Source organism: Arachis ipaensis, chromosome B07 (genome assembly GCF_000816755.2).
Source record: "Arachis ipaensis cultivar K30076 chromosome B07, Araip1.1, whole genome shotgun sequence".
Classification (NCBI taxonomy): Eukaryota; Viridiplantae; Streptophyta; class Magnoliopsida; order Fabales; family Fabaceae; genus Arachis; species Arachis ipaensis.
In genome coordinates, this window is record NC_029791.2 from 13,360,998 (window position 1) to 13,378,234 (window position 17,237).

The following is a 17,237-nucleotide window of genomic DNA, read 5'->3' on the forward strand; positions in this document are numbered from 1 at the left end:
ATCAAATCAAATACATAGATATATAAATATATGTATATAAGTTGTTTTAATATTAAAGGCCATTTAATTTGTTTACGTGATTTACCTTAATATTTTTATCAAGAGTAAAAGACATATCGGTCCCTGACCTTTTTAAAATTGGACATTTTCATCCTTTAACATTTGAAAATACTTTTAAGCCCCTCACCTTGTAAAATCTGGGACAATTGAACCCCTCCGTTGATTTGGGTTGAAAAAGGTCACCGGAGAAGGCTGATGTGGCAGGGAGAGTGTGACCTATCCGTTTAGGTTGCTGAGCTGGAGGGGATACTAAAAGTCGAAGGACAAATCGATCCCTCACCCACAAAACGACGTCGTCTCCTTCCCTGAGCCCTATTTGATCGAAAACTTTGGAGAAAGACATGGGTGTTGATGCTGCGATCGTCCATGATGAGTGAAGGGAGCTCTTCATGCACAAGACCTGGAGGGGGATCTTCATGGGCTGTGCCAGGAGGATGTGAGCGAGTTGCGATTGCGCCCAAGTGCTACTGTGGCGTCTACGCCATTATGTACAAGTCAAGAACGACTAGTAACCCTAATAGAGTGTTTCTTGGGTGTCCACTGTTCAAGGTAAGTGAGCGATTTTTACAGAAGTTGGCTTATAGTGTGCTGGGTGTTAATGGGTGATTCACTGCAATTTTGTTCCAGGCTAAAGAACCGTATTGCCGGTACTTTATCTGGCTGGATGAACATCTGAAAAAAATTAGGGCTGTCGAGTTTGAAGCCTTGGGTGCGGTGGATGAAGCTGATAGAGTAACCATTGAAGAACAGCTGCTTCAAAATAAGGATATTGAGAAAAAAGTAGAAGAGTTGGAGAGGAAGCTGTTGTCTATTGAAAGCCAAAAAAAATTGAGTTTGTGGCATATAATTGTGATTGGTGTAGTAGTTGTTGTTGTTGTTGTATGTATGTTTAGGGTGAAAAAATGATTGATGTTCATGGAATTGGTTGTAATGGTTGATGTAAAAATGGTTGATGTACATGGAATTGATGTAAAACTGATTGATGTACATGGAATTTGTTGTGGTTGCTGTATGTATGTTTTTTTGGAATTTCTTGTTGCTGTATGCATATAATTTAGAACATTCAGACATTATTCCAAGCATTAAACAAGATAGTAACTCTGGATATATTTAAAGCAAAACGTTAGAATGACATTGTATTTGATTTAATCCAAAACATAGCTAAACAGCATGAGTTAACTCCAAAATATGATAATTTCTGGTTGGCATGTAAACAAGTTTGCCAAGATTACTTTGCTAATAAGCATTGTCTAATGTCAAGCTAATAACTAGCCAAAAAAAAAAAAACACAGAAATCATGCTGCTTTGTTCACTTCTTCTGAGGCTTGAGAATTCTCTTTGTGGCACTGGTAGCTGCTTTCATGGTCTCCTTCGAGGGTCTCCTGCTGGTTGGAGTTTTGTGTGTGTGTGGTGTTGGATTTGGTGGTGGATTTGCACTTGTTGGTGGTCGAACAATTGGTTGCTTGGGTCTGAAAGTATGTGCAGCAGCATTGGAGTCTGGTTGGTCCATTCTTGGCAGCTGGGATGGAGGTCTGAATGGAGTCTGTGCTGGAGCTGAAGGTTGGGCCATAAATAGTGCAGGAACTGGTGCAGACCCAGCTGCCTCCCCAGCACTAGGTTCACCCAATGTTTCACCCTGTGATTGATTTTGATCCTATGTAAGAAAGACACAGCAATGTAACCAAATGGGGTAATTAATGCTTAAGCAGTATCAATTTTGTAATACTAACTAATAATAAGAAGCATAAAATGGTGGGGCTGATTAGTGCTTAACCAAATGAGGTCTAAAGCATTTTTGGGTGCCGGCTTACCTCTGGTTGAGGGGCTGATTGTGAAAGGGGAAGCAGCACCAGAGCTTGTGAGTTGTCAACTGTCTTCTTGGGTTTTTTCTTCTTTAGTTTCCAGTTCGGGTTGCTTGGAGCTCCTTTACAAGTTTTATAATTATGCCCTTTCTCGCTGCACTTGCTACATGTAACCTGGAAGCTTCTTTTCAGCTTTTCTCCTTGAATATGAGCCTCAGCAGGGTCCTTGTTGCGGTTGTGCACCTTTGGCCGCCCAATAGGCCGTTTGATAGGTGGCGGGACAGGCCTCAGTTGCTCAGTTGTGGTCCAGAATTCTTCACTAGGAACGGGCTTGATGCAATGTGCATATGTCTTGTGAATTGACTCCATACACAACCATGGATGCACGTAATCCTCAACCTGGTCATGCCTCTTTCTGATAGCAGCAATAGCATGTATGCACGGCATGCCTGCATAAGCAGCAAAAGTTACATGTAAACCAGCATAATTTTACATACGACTAAAACATATTAGTTGGGTTTAAACTCTTTACCAGTCAATTGCCATGTGTTGCATGAGCAGGTGTGCTTGATTAGATCCACGTCCACTTTCGTCTTCTTTCTGGTTACCTCAAACCTTTTTCTTTCATTGTCCCCCACCCACTCAGCTATCCACCTACTACTTGGTTTTATCTTCATCTGCAACCTTTTCTCTTGAACTGGTGCTAACTTACCCCTATGGTGTTCTAACAATCTAATGTGCTTGGTCATCCTTCTCATTAAGTAGCACCTAATCTCCTCACACATTGTCAAAACAGGTTTTACTGTGTATTTTACTACCTTTGCATTGAACACTTCACACATATTATTAATCAGGTTATCCACCTTGGGTCCATGACTAAAATAGGTTTTAACCCAGGTGGTAGGTTCAAATTTCATCAAATATTCCCATGCTGCATTGTTAACCCCATTCAGTCTATCCATTTTCTCCTTGAATTCTGCTTCAGTTGTACACCTAGCACACTCCCACACAATGTCTCTAATGTGCATGTCTTTGAACCTATTAATAAAGTTCTTCCATATATGCATGACACAGTTTCTATGATGTGCCCTTGGCATTACCTCTTTTAAGGCTGGCAGCAGGTCCTACTCATTTCCACCAACAAATAAATAGCATTATAGGCTACCCTAACAAACTCTACAACTAAGCACATTATAAGCTAAGTCAATAAACACCAAAAAATAAACAGCAAATAGGCTAACTCAATAAACACCAACATCTAGACATGTTATATGCTAATTCAATAAACAACAAGATATAAACAGATTATAGGCTATTTTCCTAAACATCAACAACTAAGCATATTATAGACTAATTCTATCAACACCAACAACTAAACACATAAAAGAAAGTAAGATTGTTACCTTTTGCTGGTCGGACATAAAGTTCCAACCGAATTGGGAGGCATCACCCAGGTCTTCCTGAAGTAGTGTCAGGAACCATTTCCATGACTCCTTCGTCTCAGATCTTGCAACAGCAAATGCCACAACATAGAACTGATTGTTGGCATCCTGTGCCACTGCTGATAGTAACTGGCCTCCATGGTATGTCTTAAGAAAGGCCCCGTCTAGATGGATGAAAGGCCTACATCCACTCTTGAAGCCTTGCTTACAGCCCTCGAAGCATATGTATATCTTGTCAAAGACAGGAAGGGACTGAGGGATAGGCTTCACATCAATTCTTGCTGTTGACCCAGGATTACTCTTGAGAATCTCCATCCCATACTCCCTGAGCTTTCCATACTGTTCTTTTTCGTTTCCCACTAGCCTTTCCTTGGCTTCCTTTACTGCCCTATATACCATCTTCGGATGCACAACTAAGTTAAACTCTTCTCTGAGAAAATCAGTTGCCTCATTAGTTGTCATATGAGGTTGACTTTCCATTCGCTTTTCCATCTTCTTACTGATCCAGTGTTGATCAGCAGCATTACTACCCAGATCTCTTGCACATGTGTGCTCAGCCTTGTAAGTCTTAACCTGGAAGCATAGCAGTGTCTTGTTGTAAGATAGATGTGCCAGCCATGGACAATTTTCACCTCTGCATGCAACTCTCACCCTTTCCTTATCATTCTTTATCCACAACAATTCTCTCCCCTCAGCTATGAACATATCTTTCACAACCTCTTTGAAGCCATCTATGGTTGCAAACTTGGTATCCACCTCAAATCTCCCCTCTCCAAATCCATAGTCTTCATTAAACACTGAAAATTCATGTTTGTCTCCCTCATCCTCTGAGGATTTACTGGTGTGTGAAGGTCCTCAGATGCATACTCATAAATCGGGTCATCATCATCTGATTCCTCCTCATTCACATAGAGCCCTATTGGAGGCCTGTCATTGGGCTGCACAGATGGAACATCTTCTTCAGCATGCACAGCAGCACCAGTTTTTTGGGGCTTGTGATGAGGAACACTTCCTTTGGGCTTGGCAGCTGGCATGGTACCTTTGCCACTAGGCACACCTGCAGTCTTTCTCCCAGCACCTCTCTTGTTCCCACTTGACTCTGTCCCTGGCCCTTCCTTGACAGTGACCCTTCTTCTTGGCATCACTTTCTCCTTTCCTTTCACAGTGCTTCTTTTCTTCATAAGATCATTCTCCTCATCACAGCTAGAGGAGTCATCATCAGAACCAGTTTCAGTGCCATTCGGAGTAGGTTCATACAACTCGTCCTCCCCACTACCATTCCCATCCCCTGCTGTCGATGGTGATGACTGAAGCTCCCGCATGATACTGTCCACATCAACTGCCTCATCAAATTCTTCCGGCCCCTGTTCTGCAGCAGCTTCTTCTTCCACAATCTGTGGCTCATCAACAGGGTGATCGAAGTAAATATAGAACTCGTTGATATTTGAATTCCTCAATTTGTTCTCTCGCATTTCATTGATTCCAGCATCCCCTCTCAGTATGTGCAATCCAGACTCAAGATCATTACTGGTTGGGTCATACCAATAGACTACCCTGTATGTTGCGTAGCCCAGACCTTTGAATAGTGTAACCAAATCTCCAAAATTCACAAAGTCCAAATCCATCTCTGAAAATTTTTCAACCTTCCCACCAATATACTCAAGAGTGCCACTGGGTCCTCTACCAAAATGACCTCCATGGTAAAAAACAAGTACGGCATATATATCAACCATCTGCATTACGCATAGATATAGCAATCACACATTAAACCCTAGATCAACTGCCTGAGAATTTGAAATCAGTTAAATCCCTATAGAATTTTTTCCAGTCTTCTCCCCGAAACAGAGCAAGCGATCATCACTAACCCCAACCCCATGCATTATATTCTACCAAATACTTAAACAAGAACGAACAGTGTGATTCGACTAATACCCTTACCTCTGTAGCAGAAGGCAGCTTCTTGCAAGACGAAGCCTGTCAAATCCTTCGCCACCCGCAACGCCCACTGAGCACACAAGACCTTCTCAACGAGTTGATGACGTTCTTTTTTTTTTGAGGGAGAAAGAAACTGTTTGTCTTCAGGTAGGGTTTTCAGTAATTACAGGCGTGGCTTCTGGGTGTTATGGGAATAACATTATGTGAAATGGGCTCAGGGAAGGGGACGACGTTGTTTTGTGGGTGAGGGATCGATTTGTCCTTCGACTTTTAGTATCCCCTCCAGCTCAGCAACCTAAACGGACAGGTCACACTCTCCTCTGCCACATCAGCCTTCTCCGATGACCTTTTTCAATCCAAATCAACGGAGGGGTTCAATTGTCCCAGATTTTACAAGGTGAGGAGCTTAAAGGTATTTTCAAATGTTAAGGGACGAAAATGTCCAATTTTAAAAAGGTCAGAGACCGATATGTCTTTTACTCTTTTATCAATTATACCTACATTGATCTCTTGTCTGACAAAATATATGTTGTCCAATGTCATGAAAACTTTAAAATGAGATCAATGTAGTATACAATTAAATGAATAAGCTCAATATCTCATTTTAAAAAATAGATCATATATTATCAAATAAGATATTTTACAAATGAAAAAAAATGACATAATATTATTCAATATCACAAAACTGATCCCAGTGTAATTTTCTTACAATAATGTCTAATAGGTGGAGTGATGAACTGTCCAAGACACAATAATTATGTAATTGACTCTCTATAAAGTATAGCCCTCCAATGTGGCATATGAGTTAAAACTTGAATTTTTTTCAAAGTCAGAAGTAACAGATAGTTATACATTATAAAATAACCAACTATATTTAAAACAATATGTAATTTTTGAGAAATAATTAAAATACTATATCGATTAATTTATCATTTAATTTGCGAAATGATAATTAAATGCACCAAAGCAATACATTCTATACTTAATTTTACAAATTAAATGATAATTTAATTGATACAATATTTTAATTATTTCTCAAGTTATATATTGTATAAATATAGTTGGTCATATTATAATGTATAACTATCTGTTATTTCTGACTTTGAAAAAAATTAAGTTTTAAGTCCTATGTCATCTTAAAGGACTATACTTTATATTAATTTTTTCAACATCAAAAGTTTCATTAATGATTCTTTAAATGCTAATAAGTCAAAGGATGATTTTTTATGAATTTTTAGAAATCGTTTATTATTCTGTTTTAAATTCATAAGTTTATAAAAATGTAAATTTTTTAGAATTTGAACTAGAACACAAAAATTGGATATCTATTCTTATTCATTTTTATTTTTTTATATTTTATTTGAATCCAAATGGGGTATTTTCTTATTGACCTTTATGTTTTAAAGTTAATAACTTAAAAGTAGTAAATGTCAATAATTTGTACTAGTGTTAAATCGAATTAATTTGATTCAATTTACTATATATGGGTTGTTCAGTAGTAAATCGAATTAGGTCAATTCGATTTATTAGTATCCACCATATTCCATGTAAATCAAATTAGGTCAATTTGATTTATTACGGAAAGGACTAATTCGAATTAGCAGGTCATTTCGATTTATATAGATATGTGTATGGGACTTTGACGTAATAATTTTTGTTTTGGAAAATTCATGTAATTTTGAAATGTCTTTGGTTTAGGTATGTATTTTACCCAACAAAAAAAGGGTAATACTAGGTAGACAAAAAAAAACAGCCAGAATTTGCTTTATTTAGTATTCATTAATTATCGCAACATTTAATGAATGCTAAATAAGACAAGTTATGGCTGTTTTTGGCTGATTTTCTTTGGTTACCAAACATTTCTGAAAAAAATATTAGTATTCCGATCCTTAATTATGAGATAATAGACGGTTGGGTAAAGTATTATTTTGTTTAAGCGAATTTAATGTTGTCTCACCATTAAATTTGACACAAATAATTTGCATTAAAGAGTCAATAGCATTTGATTTTAGTACGTAAGTAAAATCTATCTATTAAGATCACTAATATAAAAGTTTTTTTTAATTTTAAAGTATTGATGATTAATTATTAATATTTGGAGTTTTGTATAAAAAAATTAAGGAGAAGAAGTGTTACAAGAAGGTTTTAGTTATAATTTTCTAACACAAAAAAGATATAACTTAATTAGTGTTCGGTAGGTCGGTTACCGGACGGTTCGGGTTGAAATCCTCGGAGATGGTAGGGGCTCGTCAGGTCGTGGACTACCGGCCAAGGGTGTGCGAGGTCCCGAGTACTTCGTGTAAAAAGGGGGGTGCCACCTGCAAAGATACTCTGACGCTCTTGTCAGTAATGTGCAGGCGAAAGGGGGTGATGCGATATGTTACGTACCTTGGGGGAAGAGTAAATCTTCCCCTTATATACTGTCAGAGGTGGGCCCAATGAGGGCGGGCCTACTTTCTTAGGGACGTTATCTCACTGCCATGCGTGAGCTGTCCGGGACGCGTGTCCGGGTCGGTAGCGGGACGCGTGTCCGGGTCGGATGGCGCTCGGGTCGGACTGAACCGTAGAGGGTTTGGCCCAGGCCGTAACAGTGCCCCCACGCGCCAATGATAGTCGTGGGAGCTATCAACGGCGTGTTGCTTCTCGCTTCGTTCATACTCGTTTGGTCGGCCGCTCGTGGAAGGGACATACCCCCTGCGCGCGTGTCTCTTGGTTGCTAAAGCAACCGTTTATCGCTTCGTTCTTTGCGCTGAGCATTAAATGCTCATAATGGGTTGCAAAAAACCCTGCGTGTAAGTACTATTTTGCCCCCAAGTCTTTCGCGCTTCCTGGGTGGCAGTTTTAAATAGTTTACCTTCCACCTTTTCCTCCTTTTGTGCTCTTGTTTCTTCCATTTCCTTGCTATCTCCCTCCTCTTCCCTTGGGAATTCTAGAGTGTTGTTGCGGTTTTCTTCGAACATCTTCCTCTCATTCTTCCAGCTTCAACAAATTCAGATAATCCTCTGGCTCCTCTCTTTTCTGCTCTGTTTATTGTGTGTTTGTTGTATCTGCTTAGTGCCCTTGCTATTTTGTTTGGAATTTGTTTATGTGGCCTTTCGATGCTAGGTAGATATGTTAGGGGAGGGGTACCATTCCAGGGTAGGTTTTTAGGTGACTTGTGGGATAGATGTAGCTTTGGCCATGCTTGATCTTAATTGTTGAGTAGGGTAAACATGGTTTCTGGGTTTTATCCGGGCTCCCGACCTCATAGACTAATGGAGTGGTACCCCACTGTAGGTATGCCTCGCGTCGTCTCCCGGACTTCTACCTCTGGCGCAAACTACGACCCCTACGCCTGGGTGACCTCAGACGTAAAGGACTCGCCTAACCAGATGGATTTGGAAGAGCTGACGAAATTCCGGCAAGCCGGGTACTTATGTGGTGGGACAGATGAGGAGACCAACTACGAGACCTTCGTTCCTGCCCCCAACGAGCGGTTGTACGAGATCAACCTCCGTTCTCCCCGGTTCGCCGACTGGATCTGGTTTTACAAGGCCATGTTCACCCAGGTCGGCGTTCGCCTACCCTTCTCTGACTTTCAGATGTCGCTCCTCAATCGGATATCCGTGTCGCCGTCGCAGCTCCATCCGAACAGCTGGGCTTCTATCCGCTGTTTCGAGATGGTTTGTGAATATCTCGAGCTGCCGGCGTCAGTGGATGTCTTCCTCTTTTTCTTCAACCTCACCAACCTCTCTAAACAAGGGAAGGCGAGAAAAGGGTTCCTTTCTTTCCGGTCTGCCCAAGGTTGGAGGATATTTGGTCTGTTCGAGGACTCTTACCATGGGTTCAAAGACAAATTCTTCAAAGTTCACCCTACTAAAGGTCGCCATCCCTTTTGGTTATCGTTAGAGGGGGAGCGCCTCATCCCAACTTATTGGAGTTTTGGGGCGGGGCCTAATTCTTTTATTAAGGTGACGTACAAAGGGATGTCCCCTGTAGATAAGAAAATAGCTGATGTGTTGTTTGCTCTTTTTGGGAAGAATCCCATGAACCCCCATCTCCTCATGGGTGAACGGGAGGCCGCCATGAGCTATATCCGTGAGTCATTTTGTTTTGTGCTTGTACTGTTTGTCATTGCTTGTTTTACTTGATCTAACGACTGATGTGTTTGTCTGTTTGCTGCAGTGGAGATATCTGCCTCAGTAACGGGGCTTGAAAATTTGATGAAGACCTTCTTCGAGGACAGTGATGAAGAGAAGGCCCAAGAGAAAGATGCCGGAAAGTCGGAGGGCCCTTCCGGGGAGAAGGAGGATCAGGCTGTGCCCTCTCCCCAGGATACTGGTATGTCGAAGAAGAACTCGGCAGGGGCGCAGGCTTCCCCCATTCCCGATGAGGTGGTCATTGGTGGGCATTCGTCCTCTACCCATCAGGAAGATGATGATGTGGAACTTATCCACACCCCTAAGAAGCGGAGGGCGTCTGCCAGCCCGGAAGGGACTGTCACCATTATGGAAAGAAATTTTGATGCTACAAAGTTTATTGACTCCCAGCTGATCCCTGGGACGGAGGAGCATTTTCATGGAACCGACCTGGCTGGACAGGCGAGATGGATGTACTGGACTTTGCTCCGGGGGCCGTGATAGCTCAAAAGGCTGAGTTCGAGTTGTCGGGAATGCAGGCTCTCCGGAGGAAACTCGAATCCTCAGGCAAGGCGAACAATGACTTCAAGGTGCAAGTCGAGCTACTCCAGAGTCAGTTGTCCGAGATGGGGGAGAAGCTCAAGGCTTCTGAGGAGAAGGCGTCATCTGCCGTGGAGAAATTGAAGGCTTCTGACGAGACGGTGGCCCGCTTAGCCGAGCAGGAGATGACCCTGGAGAGCCAGCTGAATGCCGCTCAGGGTCGGGTGGCGGTCTTGGAGAAGGAGCGTGACCAAGCCGTTTCGTTGGCTAAAGCCGCTAAAGCCGAGGTTGAGGAGCTCAGGAAGAAGCTTAAAGCGACCAAGGAGCAAGGGAAGAACGCGATCTCCATGACTGAGGACGCTCTGAAGGCCCAGGTGAAGATCGTGGCTGCCGACTTCGACACATCGGCTATTGGGGTCTTCAAAATGATCCAGGACGGCAAGATTGTTGACATGCCTAAAAAGTGATCTCTTGTAACTGGTTTGGTGTGGATTTGTTGAACATTTCGTTGAGTTTATTACTTTTATGCTTAACTGGTCGCTTGATCGACTTACCATTATTATTGTTTATCTTGCTTGGCGTTTAATTTTCGTTATCGTCTTTTCGGGGCGGGCTTATTGCTTGTGCCCGTTTTGCCGTTTGCGTTGGTAATCCGATTAGAACCGTTGTGGTTTTATTTATGAAGCTGCTCGATATGGCTGTGGTTCCGTTGGCTTCCCGGGGTGATCAGTCCCGGGTTGCCGTTTACGAGTACGATCTCGTGAGGTACGCGTTGGAAGATAATAGATGGAAGAATTTGGACAAGTAAGAATTAGTCGTTAGCTAGACAAGTTTATTAACACAATAGGCATTTGATAAAAGTGAATAATTGGGAATTAACATTTGATCAAGGCAAGACTCTACCTAGCTTATTAGGCCACTTGGTCGGTGAGCCCAAGCTACGAATAGAATCTCCTCAGGTTACCTGCGTTCCATGTTCTCGGGATCTCCCTGCCGTCGAGTCTTTCCAGCTTGTAGGCGCCTTTACCGAGCACTTCTTTGATTCTGTAGGGACCTTCCCAATTTGCCGCCAGTTTTCCTTCTCCTGAGGTCGGTAAACCGGCGTCGTTGCATCGTAGGACGAGGTCTCTTTCCTCAAAATCCCTCCTGAGGACTTTAGTGTTGTAGCGCAGAGCTATTCTTTGTTTTAATGCTGTTTCTGACAAGTAGGCCATCTCTCTGGTCTCTTCCACCAGGTCCTTTTCCACCGCTTCGTCTACTCCTGCGAGAAGTAACCGTGGACTCGGTTCGCCAATTTCCACGGGTATCACTGCATCGACCCCGTACGTTAGTCGGAAGGGGGTTTTCCCGGTGGAGCTTTGCTCAGTTGTCCGGTAGGACCAGAGGACCGAAGCGAGCTCGTCGGCCCATGCGCCTTTCTTGCTGTCTAAGCGTTTCTTGAGGCCTAGTAGGATGACTTTGTTTGCGGACTCCACTTGTCCATTTGTCTGGAGATGTTCTACTGAGGAAAACTTTTGTTTTTTGCCCAGGCCGGTGAGGAATTCCGTGAACTTCTTATCAGTGAACTGCGTCCCATTGTCCGAAATGATGACCTCCGGGATACCGAAACGGGTTATCACTTGTCTCCACATGAACTTCCTGCAATTGGATAAGGATATGCTGGCTAGTGGTTCAGCCTCTATCCATTTGGTGTAGTAGTCGATGGCGACTATGAGATATTTAACTTGTCCTGGGCCAACTGGGAAAGGTCCTAAGAGGTCGACTCCCCATTGAGCGAAAGGTCGTGTAGACGTCAGTAAACTCAGCTCGGAAGCCGGCGCTTTGTGGAAGTTGGCGTTTTCTTGACACTTTACGCATTTCCTAACAAATTCTTTGGAGTCTCTCATCATTGATGGCCAGTAATATCCAGCTCGGATGAGCTTCCTTGCTAGGGCTTTGCCCCCGATGTGGTGGCCGCAGCATCCCTCGTGGACTTCTCTAAGTACATAGTCCGTCTGGTCGGGATGTAAGCACTTCAATAGGGGTTGGCTGAGCCCCTTTCTGAACAGTTGCCCTTGTATGATTGCGTATCTGGCTGCCTCCCTTCTCAACGTTTTGGTTGCTTTCTCATCGTCAGGTAACTTGCCGTGTTCCAGGAAGTTTGTGATGAGGTCCAACCAGGAGGGGCTTGACTCCGTCAAATGGAGGGCAACCGTTGGTTCCTTCACCATGCCCTGGATGAGAGACCGGTTGTCCGTTCCTGGCTTCGTGCTCGCTAGTTTAGATAGGAGGTCTGCCCGTGTGTTCCTTTCTCTTGGGACGTGTTGGACTGTGACCTCTTGGAACTGCCTTGTCAATTCTCTAACCTTTTCCAAATATTTTTGTAGGAGGTGGTCCCTGGCTTGATAGCTTCCGTTTACTTGCGAGGCGACAACTTGTGAGTCGCTGCATACTTCCAGCCTTGTTGCCCCGACTTCCCGAGCTAGTGTTAGTCCACCTAAGAGGGCTTTATATTCCGCTTGATTGTTCGACACGGGGAATTCGAACTTGGTCGATTGCTCGTAAATGACTCCCTCCGGGCTCTCTAAGATGACCCCGGCTCCCCCGGACGTTTGGTTGGAGGCACCGTCTACGTGGAGCCTCCACCGTGTGCCCGTTTCCTCGGGGGGATCACCCGTTACCTCTACCAAGAAATCTGCCATCGCCTGCGCCTTGATCGCATGTCGGGGCTCATATTGGAAGTCATATTGGGAGAGCTCAATGGCCCAAGTCATCATCCTCCCAGCCAAATCAGGTTTTTGGAGTACTTGGCGAATTGCTTGGTCCGTCCTCACGACTACACGGTGTCCCTGGAAGTATTGTCTCAACCTACGGGAGGAGGTCAGGAGTGTGAGCACCAGTTTTTCCAATTTGCTATACCTCAGCTCTGCTCCTTGTAGAGCCCTGCTTACGAAGTAAATCGGTTGCTGAGATTTCCCTTCTTCTCGTACGAGCACTGCTGTAAGCGCTTCCTCTGTTACTGCTAAGTAGAGATAGAGTGGTTCTCCGGCCTTGGGCTTCCCGAGCACTGGGGGTGTCACCAGGATTGCCTTGAAGTGGTTGAATGCTTCCTCACACGCTGGGGTCCATTCAAATGCTATCCCCTTTTTCATCAGGTTAAAGAAGGGTAAGGCTTTTGCTGCCGATGCGCCGAGGAAGCGGGATAATACCGTTAGCCTTCCCGCCAAACGTTGGACGTCTTTGATACAACCCGGGCTCTTCATCTGAAGAATCGCTTGACACTTCTCTGGGTTGGCCTCTACTCCCCTTTGGGTGATCATGAATCCCAAGAACTTCCCGGCCTCCATGGCAAAGGCGCATTTGAACGGGTTGAGCCTCATGCCGTGTTGTCAGAGGGCCGCGAATACGCCCCCCAGGTCGCCTAGGAGATCGTCGGGCTGTGTGGTTTTTGCAAGGATGTCGTCCACGTAGACTTCTACTGTCTTGCCTATGAGCTCACTGAATATCTTGTTCATCAGTCTCTGGTATGTGGCGCCGGCATTTTCCAAACCAAATGACATCACCTTGTAGCAATAGATCCCTCCTGGCGTTATGAACGCTGTTTTGTCCTCGTCGGGTCGATGCATAGGTATCTGATTGTACCCGGAGTAGGCGTCCATGAAGCTCAGATAACGGTACCCTGCCGCCGCATCGACGAGTGCGTCAATGTTGGGGAGGGGATAGCAGTCTTTGGGACATGCCTTGTTGAGGTCGGAATAGTCTACACACATTCTCCACCTCCCATTGTGCTTTTTTACCAAGACCACGTTCGACAGCCACATCGAGTAATCCAGCTCTCGGATGAACCCTGCTTCAAGGAGGCTAGCCGTCTGCCTGGCCACCTCCTCTGCCCTTTCCTGTGACATCTTCCTCCTCCTCTGGGCCACTGATTTAGCTTCCGGCTTGACGACCAGATGATGTGACATGAGTTGGGGATCTATCCCTGGCATGTCGGCTGGCGTCCACGCGAAGAGGTCGGCATTGGCTCTGATCATCTCCATCAAAGGTTCCTTTAATTCATGGGGGAGGTTTCTGTTTATGAACGTGAACCTCTCCTCCCCGTCACCGACCCTAAATTTTTCCAAGTCCCCTTCTGGCTCAGGCCTGGGCTTGTCACCTATTCTGGCATCCAGGTCGGCAAGGAAAACCTCGGATGCTTCTTTGGACTTTTTCCTGAGAGAAAGGCTGGCGTGGTCGCAAGCGACTGCCGTTTCCAAGTCTCCTCTGATGGATCCTACGGATCCGTCATCAGTAACAAACTTCATTACGAGCAGCCTCGTACTAATCATTGCCCCAAGGTCGTTGATGGTTTTTCTCCCCAGGATGATATTGTAAGCTGTGGAATCTCGTAAGACAACAAAATCGGCCATTACCGTCCTTCGCCTCTGTCCTTGTCCCAGGGAGGTCGGGAGTGAGATGATCCCATCTGGCTTGATGAAGTGGTCAGCCAACCCTACCACACCGTGCTGGTGGGTCGCCAGATCGGCATCGCGCAGTCCCAAGGCATCAAAAACGTTGCGAAACATGATGTTCGAGTCCGCCCCTGTGTCTACCAGGATCCTTTTGACGAGGCCGGTTCCGACTCTGGCCGTGATAACCATGGGGGGACTTTCCGGTACCTCGTCGAACCATTGGTCCTCAGGGCCGAAGGAGATGGATGGAAGTCCCCGGGAACTTCTGGCGGATGAGGAGGAGACCGCCAGGATCTTGGCGTCTTTCTTCTGTGCCGATTTCGACCTCGGGGCGGAATTCCTCGCTGTTACTACGTTCACCACCGTGAGACCGTGGTCGTCCCCCTCTGGTTCTTGACGTCGTCTTGTCGCCCGGGACCTGTCTTCGCCATCGTGGTCCCAATTCCGTCTCCTCGGCTCCCTTATGAGGTGGGAGAAGTCGGCAAGCTTTCCGTCCCTGATTGCTTGCTCCAGGGCGTCTTTCAGGTCGAAGCAGTCTTGGGTCTTGTGCCCGTATCCCTTGTGATATTCGCAGTAAAAGCTTTTGTTTCCCCCCGTCCTGTCCTTCAGAGGTCGGGGTCTCGATAGTATCCCCTTCTCGGCTATCTGTTGGTAAACTTCCGTGATCGGTGCCGTGAGGGGGGTGTAGTTGGTGAAATTCCCGACCCGGGGGAATGGCTTAGGTGCCTTACTCGGACCGCCATCCCTGGCGTGTTCCTTTTGTCTTTCTCCACCCTCGTAGTGCCGGGTTTGGTTGTAGGAGGGTTGACGTTTATTGGCAGCCACGACCCGGCTGACTTCTTCGTCGTTAATATACTTCTTAGCCACGCATTGGATCTCCTGCATTGTCCATACTGGCTTTGTGGTGAGGTGCTTTCTGAAATCCTCATTCAGGAGCCCGTTCGTCAAGCACAAGCTCGCCACGAAGTCTGTCAACCCGTCGATTTCTAAGCATTCGTCGTTGAAACGGTCTAAGTACTTCCTGGTCGGCTCCCCGGCTCTCTGGGTCACTCCCAGCAGATTGATCGGATGCTTGGCTTTGGCGATCCTGGTCGTGAACTGAGCCAGGAAGGCGTGGCTGATGTCGGAGAATTGGGTCACCGAGCCCTGCGGGAGGTTATTGAACCACCGTATTGCAGGTCCCGCTAGGGTGACCGGGAAAGCGCGGCACCTTACCTCGTCTCCCACTCCTTCTAGGTTCATCCTGGCCTCAAAGGCCGTAAGGTGTTCCAGCAGGTCTTGCGTTCCATCGTACCTCATGTCCGTTGGCTTGTCAAAGTGTTTTGGCAGCCGGACCTCGAGTATGGAACGGTGGAAAGGGGTCGCCCCCATTATTACGGGTTCCCGTGTTCCCGTCGTTCTTCCCTCGTCGCTCTCCCGACGAGTGTCCTCGTCCTTGCGGTTCGTGGTATGCCGCCTCTCACGTCTGGCGTAGATGACGGGGTCACGACGTCTTCTCGCGCGCCCTCTCCCCCCGGTGCTTTCGGACTCAGCTTGGGGGGTAGGCGTGCGTCTGGAGCGACTCCTGGAGCGAGAGCGGGAGTCACTCTGCTCTGGGGTACGTTGGTCGCGTTCCCTATCTGCTAACCGGCGTTCTAGGTCTTGCATTCTGTGGCGTAGCTCTTGCATTATTCTAGCGTGGTTGTCTCCGGTCCCCCCAAAGGGGCGTCTCTCATGTGATTGGGTTGCGTTCCTCGGGGGCGACCTTGGATGTTGTCGGGTTTCCGTCCCGGCGGCGTCGCCTCCAGGTACGGCCTCGCCGCCTGTCCCAGTTTGGACTAGCACGAAGTCCATGGACGAGTCCCCACAAACGGTGCCAATATTCGGTAGGTCGGTTATCGGACGGTTCGGGTTGAAATCCTCGGAGATGGTAGGGGCTCGTCAGGTCGTGGACTACCGGCCAAGGGTGTGCGAGGTCCCGAGTACTTCGTGTAAAAAGGGGGGTGCCACCTGCAAAGATACTCTGACGCTCTTGTCAGTAATGTGCAGGCGAAAGGGGGTGATGCGATATGTTACGTACCTTGGGGGAAGAGTAAATCTTCCCCTTATATACTGTCAGAGGTGGGCCCAATGAGGGCGGGCCCACTTTCTTAGGGACGTTATCTCACAGCCATGCGTGAGCTGTCCAGGACGCGTGTCCGGGTCGGTCGCGGGACGCGTGTCCGGGTCAGATGGCGCTCGGGTCGGACCGAACCGTAGGGTGGGCCAGGCCGTAACAATTAGTAACATTATTAACGTCTACGTCACTTATTTCTTTAATTATTAATATTAAATTTAACAGTATGACAATTTTAAATTTGACTAAATTTTTTTAAAACAAAACTATAATATTTAAAATATTAAAGACTAAATAAAAATTTAACTAAAATTTTAAAAATTAAAATAGTACCTTACTCAATGCCGTTTGATTTTAGTGTTGCACTAATTAATTGGATAGATGGTATTGACATTTCAAGCCAGGACCTAGTTGTATTTGTACCTATCAATGTTGGTAATATAAATATTATCTTGAGAAAAGTATGAAAAGTGCCAAAATTTTGTGTAACCCACTAAGAGTTTCTTGAATTATTCGATAGTTAACTAAAACGGTTTCGCTACGTTACCAACACCATATCTGCCAATTTCTGCCAACTCTTATTTATAATTGTGTTTTATAGAAGTGTGTTTGTAGATGTGTCTTTATAGCTGTGTTTAATAGAAGTGTCTTTATAGATATATTTTCTGGATGTGTCTCTTTATATATGTATTTAAAAAATATTAATTATTAGACACATCCACAAACACACTTCCATAAAATACAATTATAAATAAGAGTTGGCAGAAGTTGGCAGATAATATGTTGGTACCCTATACTTTTCCTAACTAAAATAT

At 45.4% G+C, this 17,237-nt stretch overlaps 4 protein-coding genes across 5 annotated transcripts; all 4 read right to left on the reverse strand.

The window, feature by feature from the left end:
• Nucleotides 1,298–2,737, reverse strand: LOC107608150. Of its 2 annotated transcripts, none has more exons than XM_016310032.2 (3): nucleotides 2,395–2,737; nucleotides 1,872–2,311; nucleotides 1,298–1,696 (listed from the first exon to the last, which is right to left on the reverse strand). In XM_016310032.2, exons 1-3 carry the CDS (start codon nucleotides 2,702–2,704, stop codon nucleotides 1,370–1,372), a joined length of 1,077 nt encoding a protein of 358 aa, XP_016165518.2. In that variant the 5' UTR covers nucleotides 2,705–2,737; the 3' UTR covers nucleotides 1,298–1,369. The 2 variants fall into 2 exon arrangements, with proteins under 2 accessions (XP_016165518.2, XP_016165517.2); XM_016310031.2 differs by having other exon boundaries at nucleotides 1,298–1,714.
• On the reverse strand, nucleotides 3,104–4,009 carry LOC107606746. The gene is made up of 2 exons (XM_016308773.1): nucleotides 3,266–4,009; nucleotides 3,104–3,136 (listed from the first exon to the last, which is right to left on the reverse strand). The coding sequence occupies exons 1-2, from the start codon at nucleotides 4,007–4,009 to the stop codon at nucleotides 3,104–3,106; spliced, it is 777 nt and encodes a 258-aa protein (XP_016164259.1).
• LOC110264862 lies at nucleotides 4,025–5,574 on the reverse strand. The gene is made up of 2 exons (XM_021107334.1): nucleotides 5,243–5,574; nucleotides 4,025–5,037 (listed from the first exon to the last, which is right to left on the reverse strand). Exon 2 carries the CDS (start codon nucleotides 5,035–5,037, stop codon nucleotides 4,036–4,038), a length of 1,002 nt encoding a protein of 333 aa, XP_020962993.1. The 5' UTR covers nucleotides 5,243–5,574; the 3' UTR covers nucleotides 4,025–4,035.
• Nucleotides 10,836–13,223, reverse strand: LOC107606747. Its single transcript, XM_016308774.1, has 2 exons — nucleotides 11,883–13,223; nucleotides 10,836–11,489 (listed from the first exon to the last, which is right to left on the reverse strand). Exons 1-2 carry the CDS (start codon nucleotides 13,221–13,223, stop codon nucleotides 10,836–10,838), a joined length of 1,995 nt encoding a protein of 664 aa, XP_016164260.1.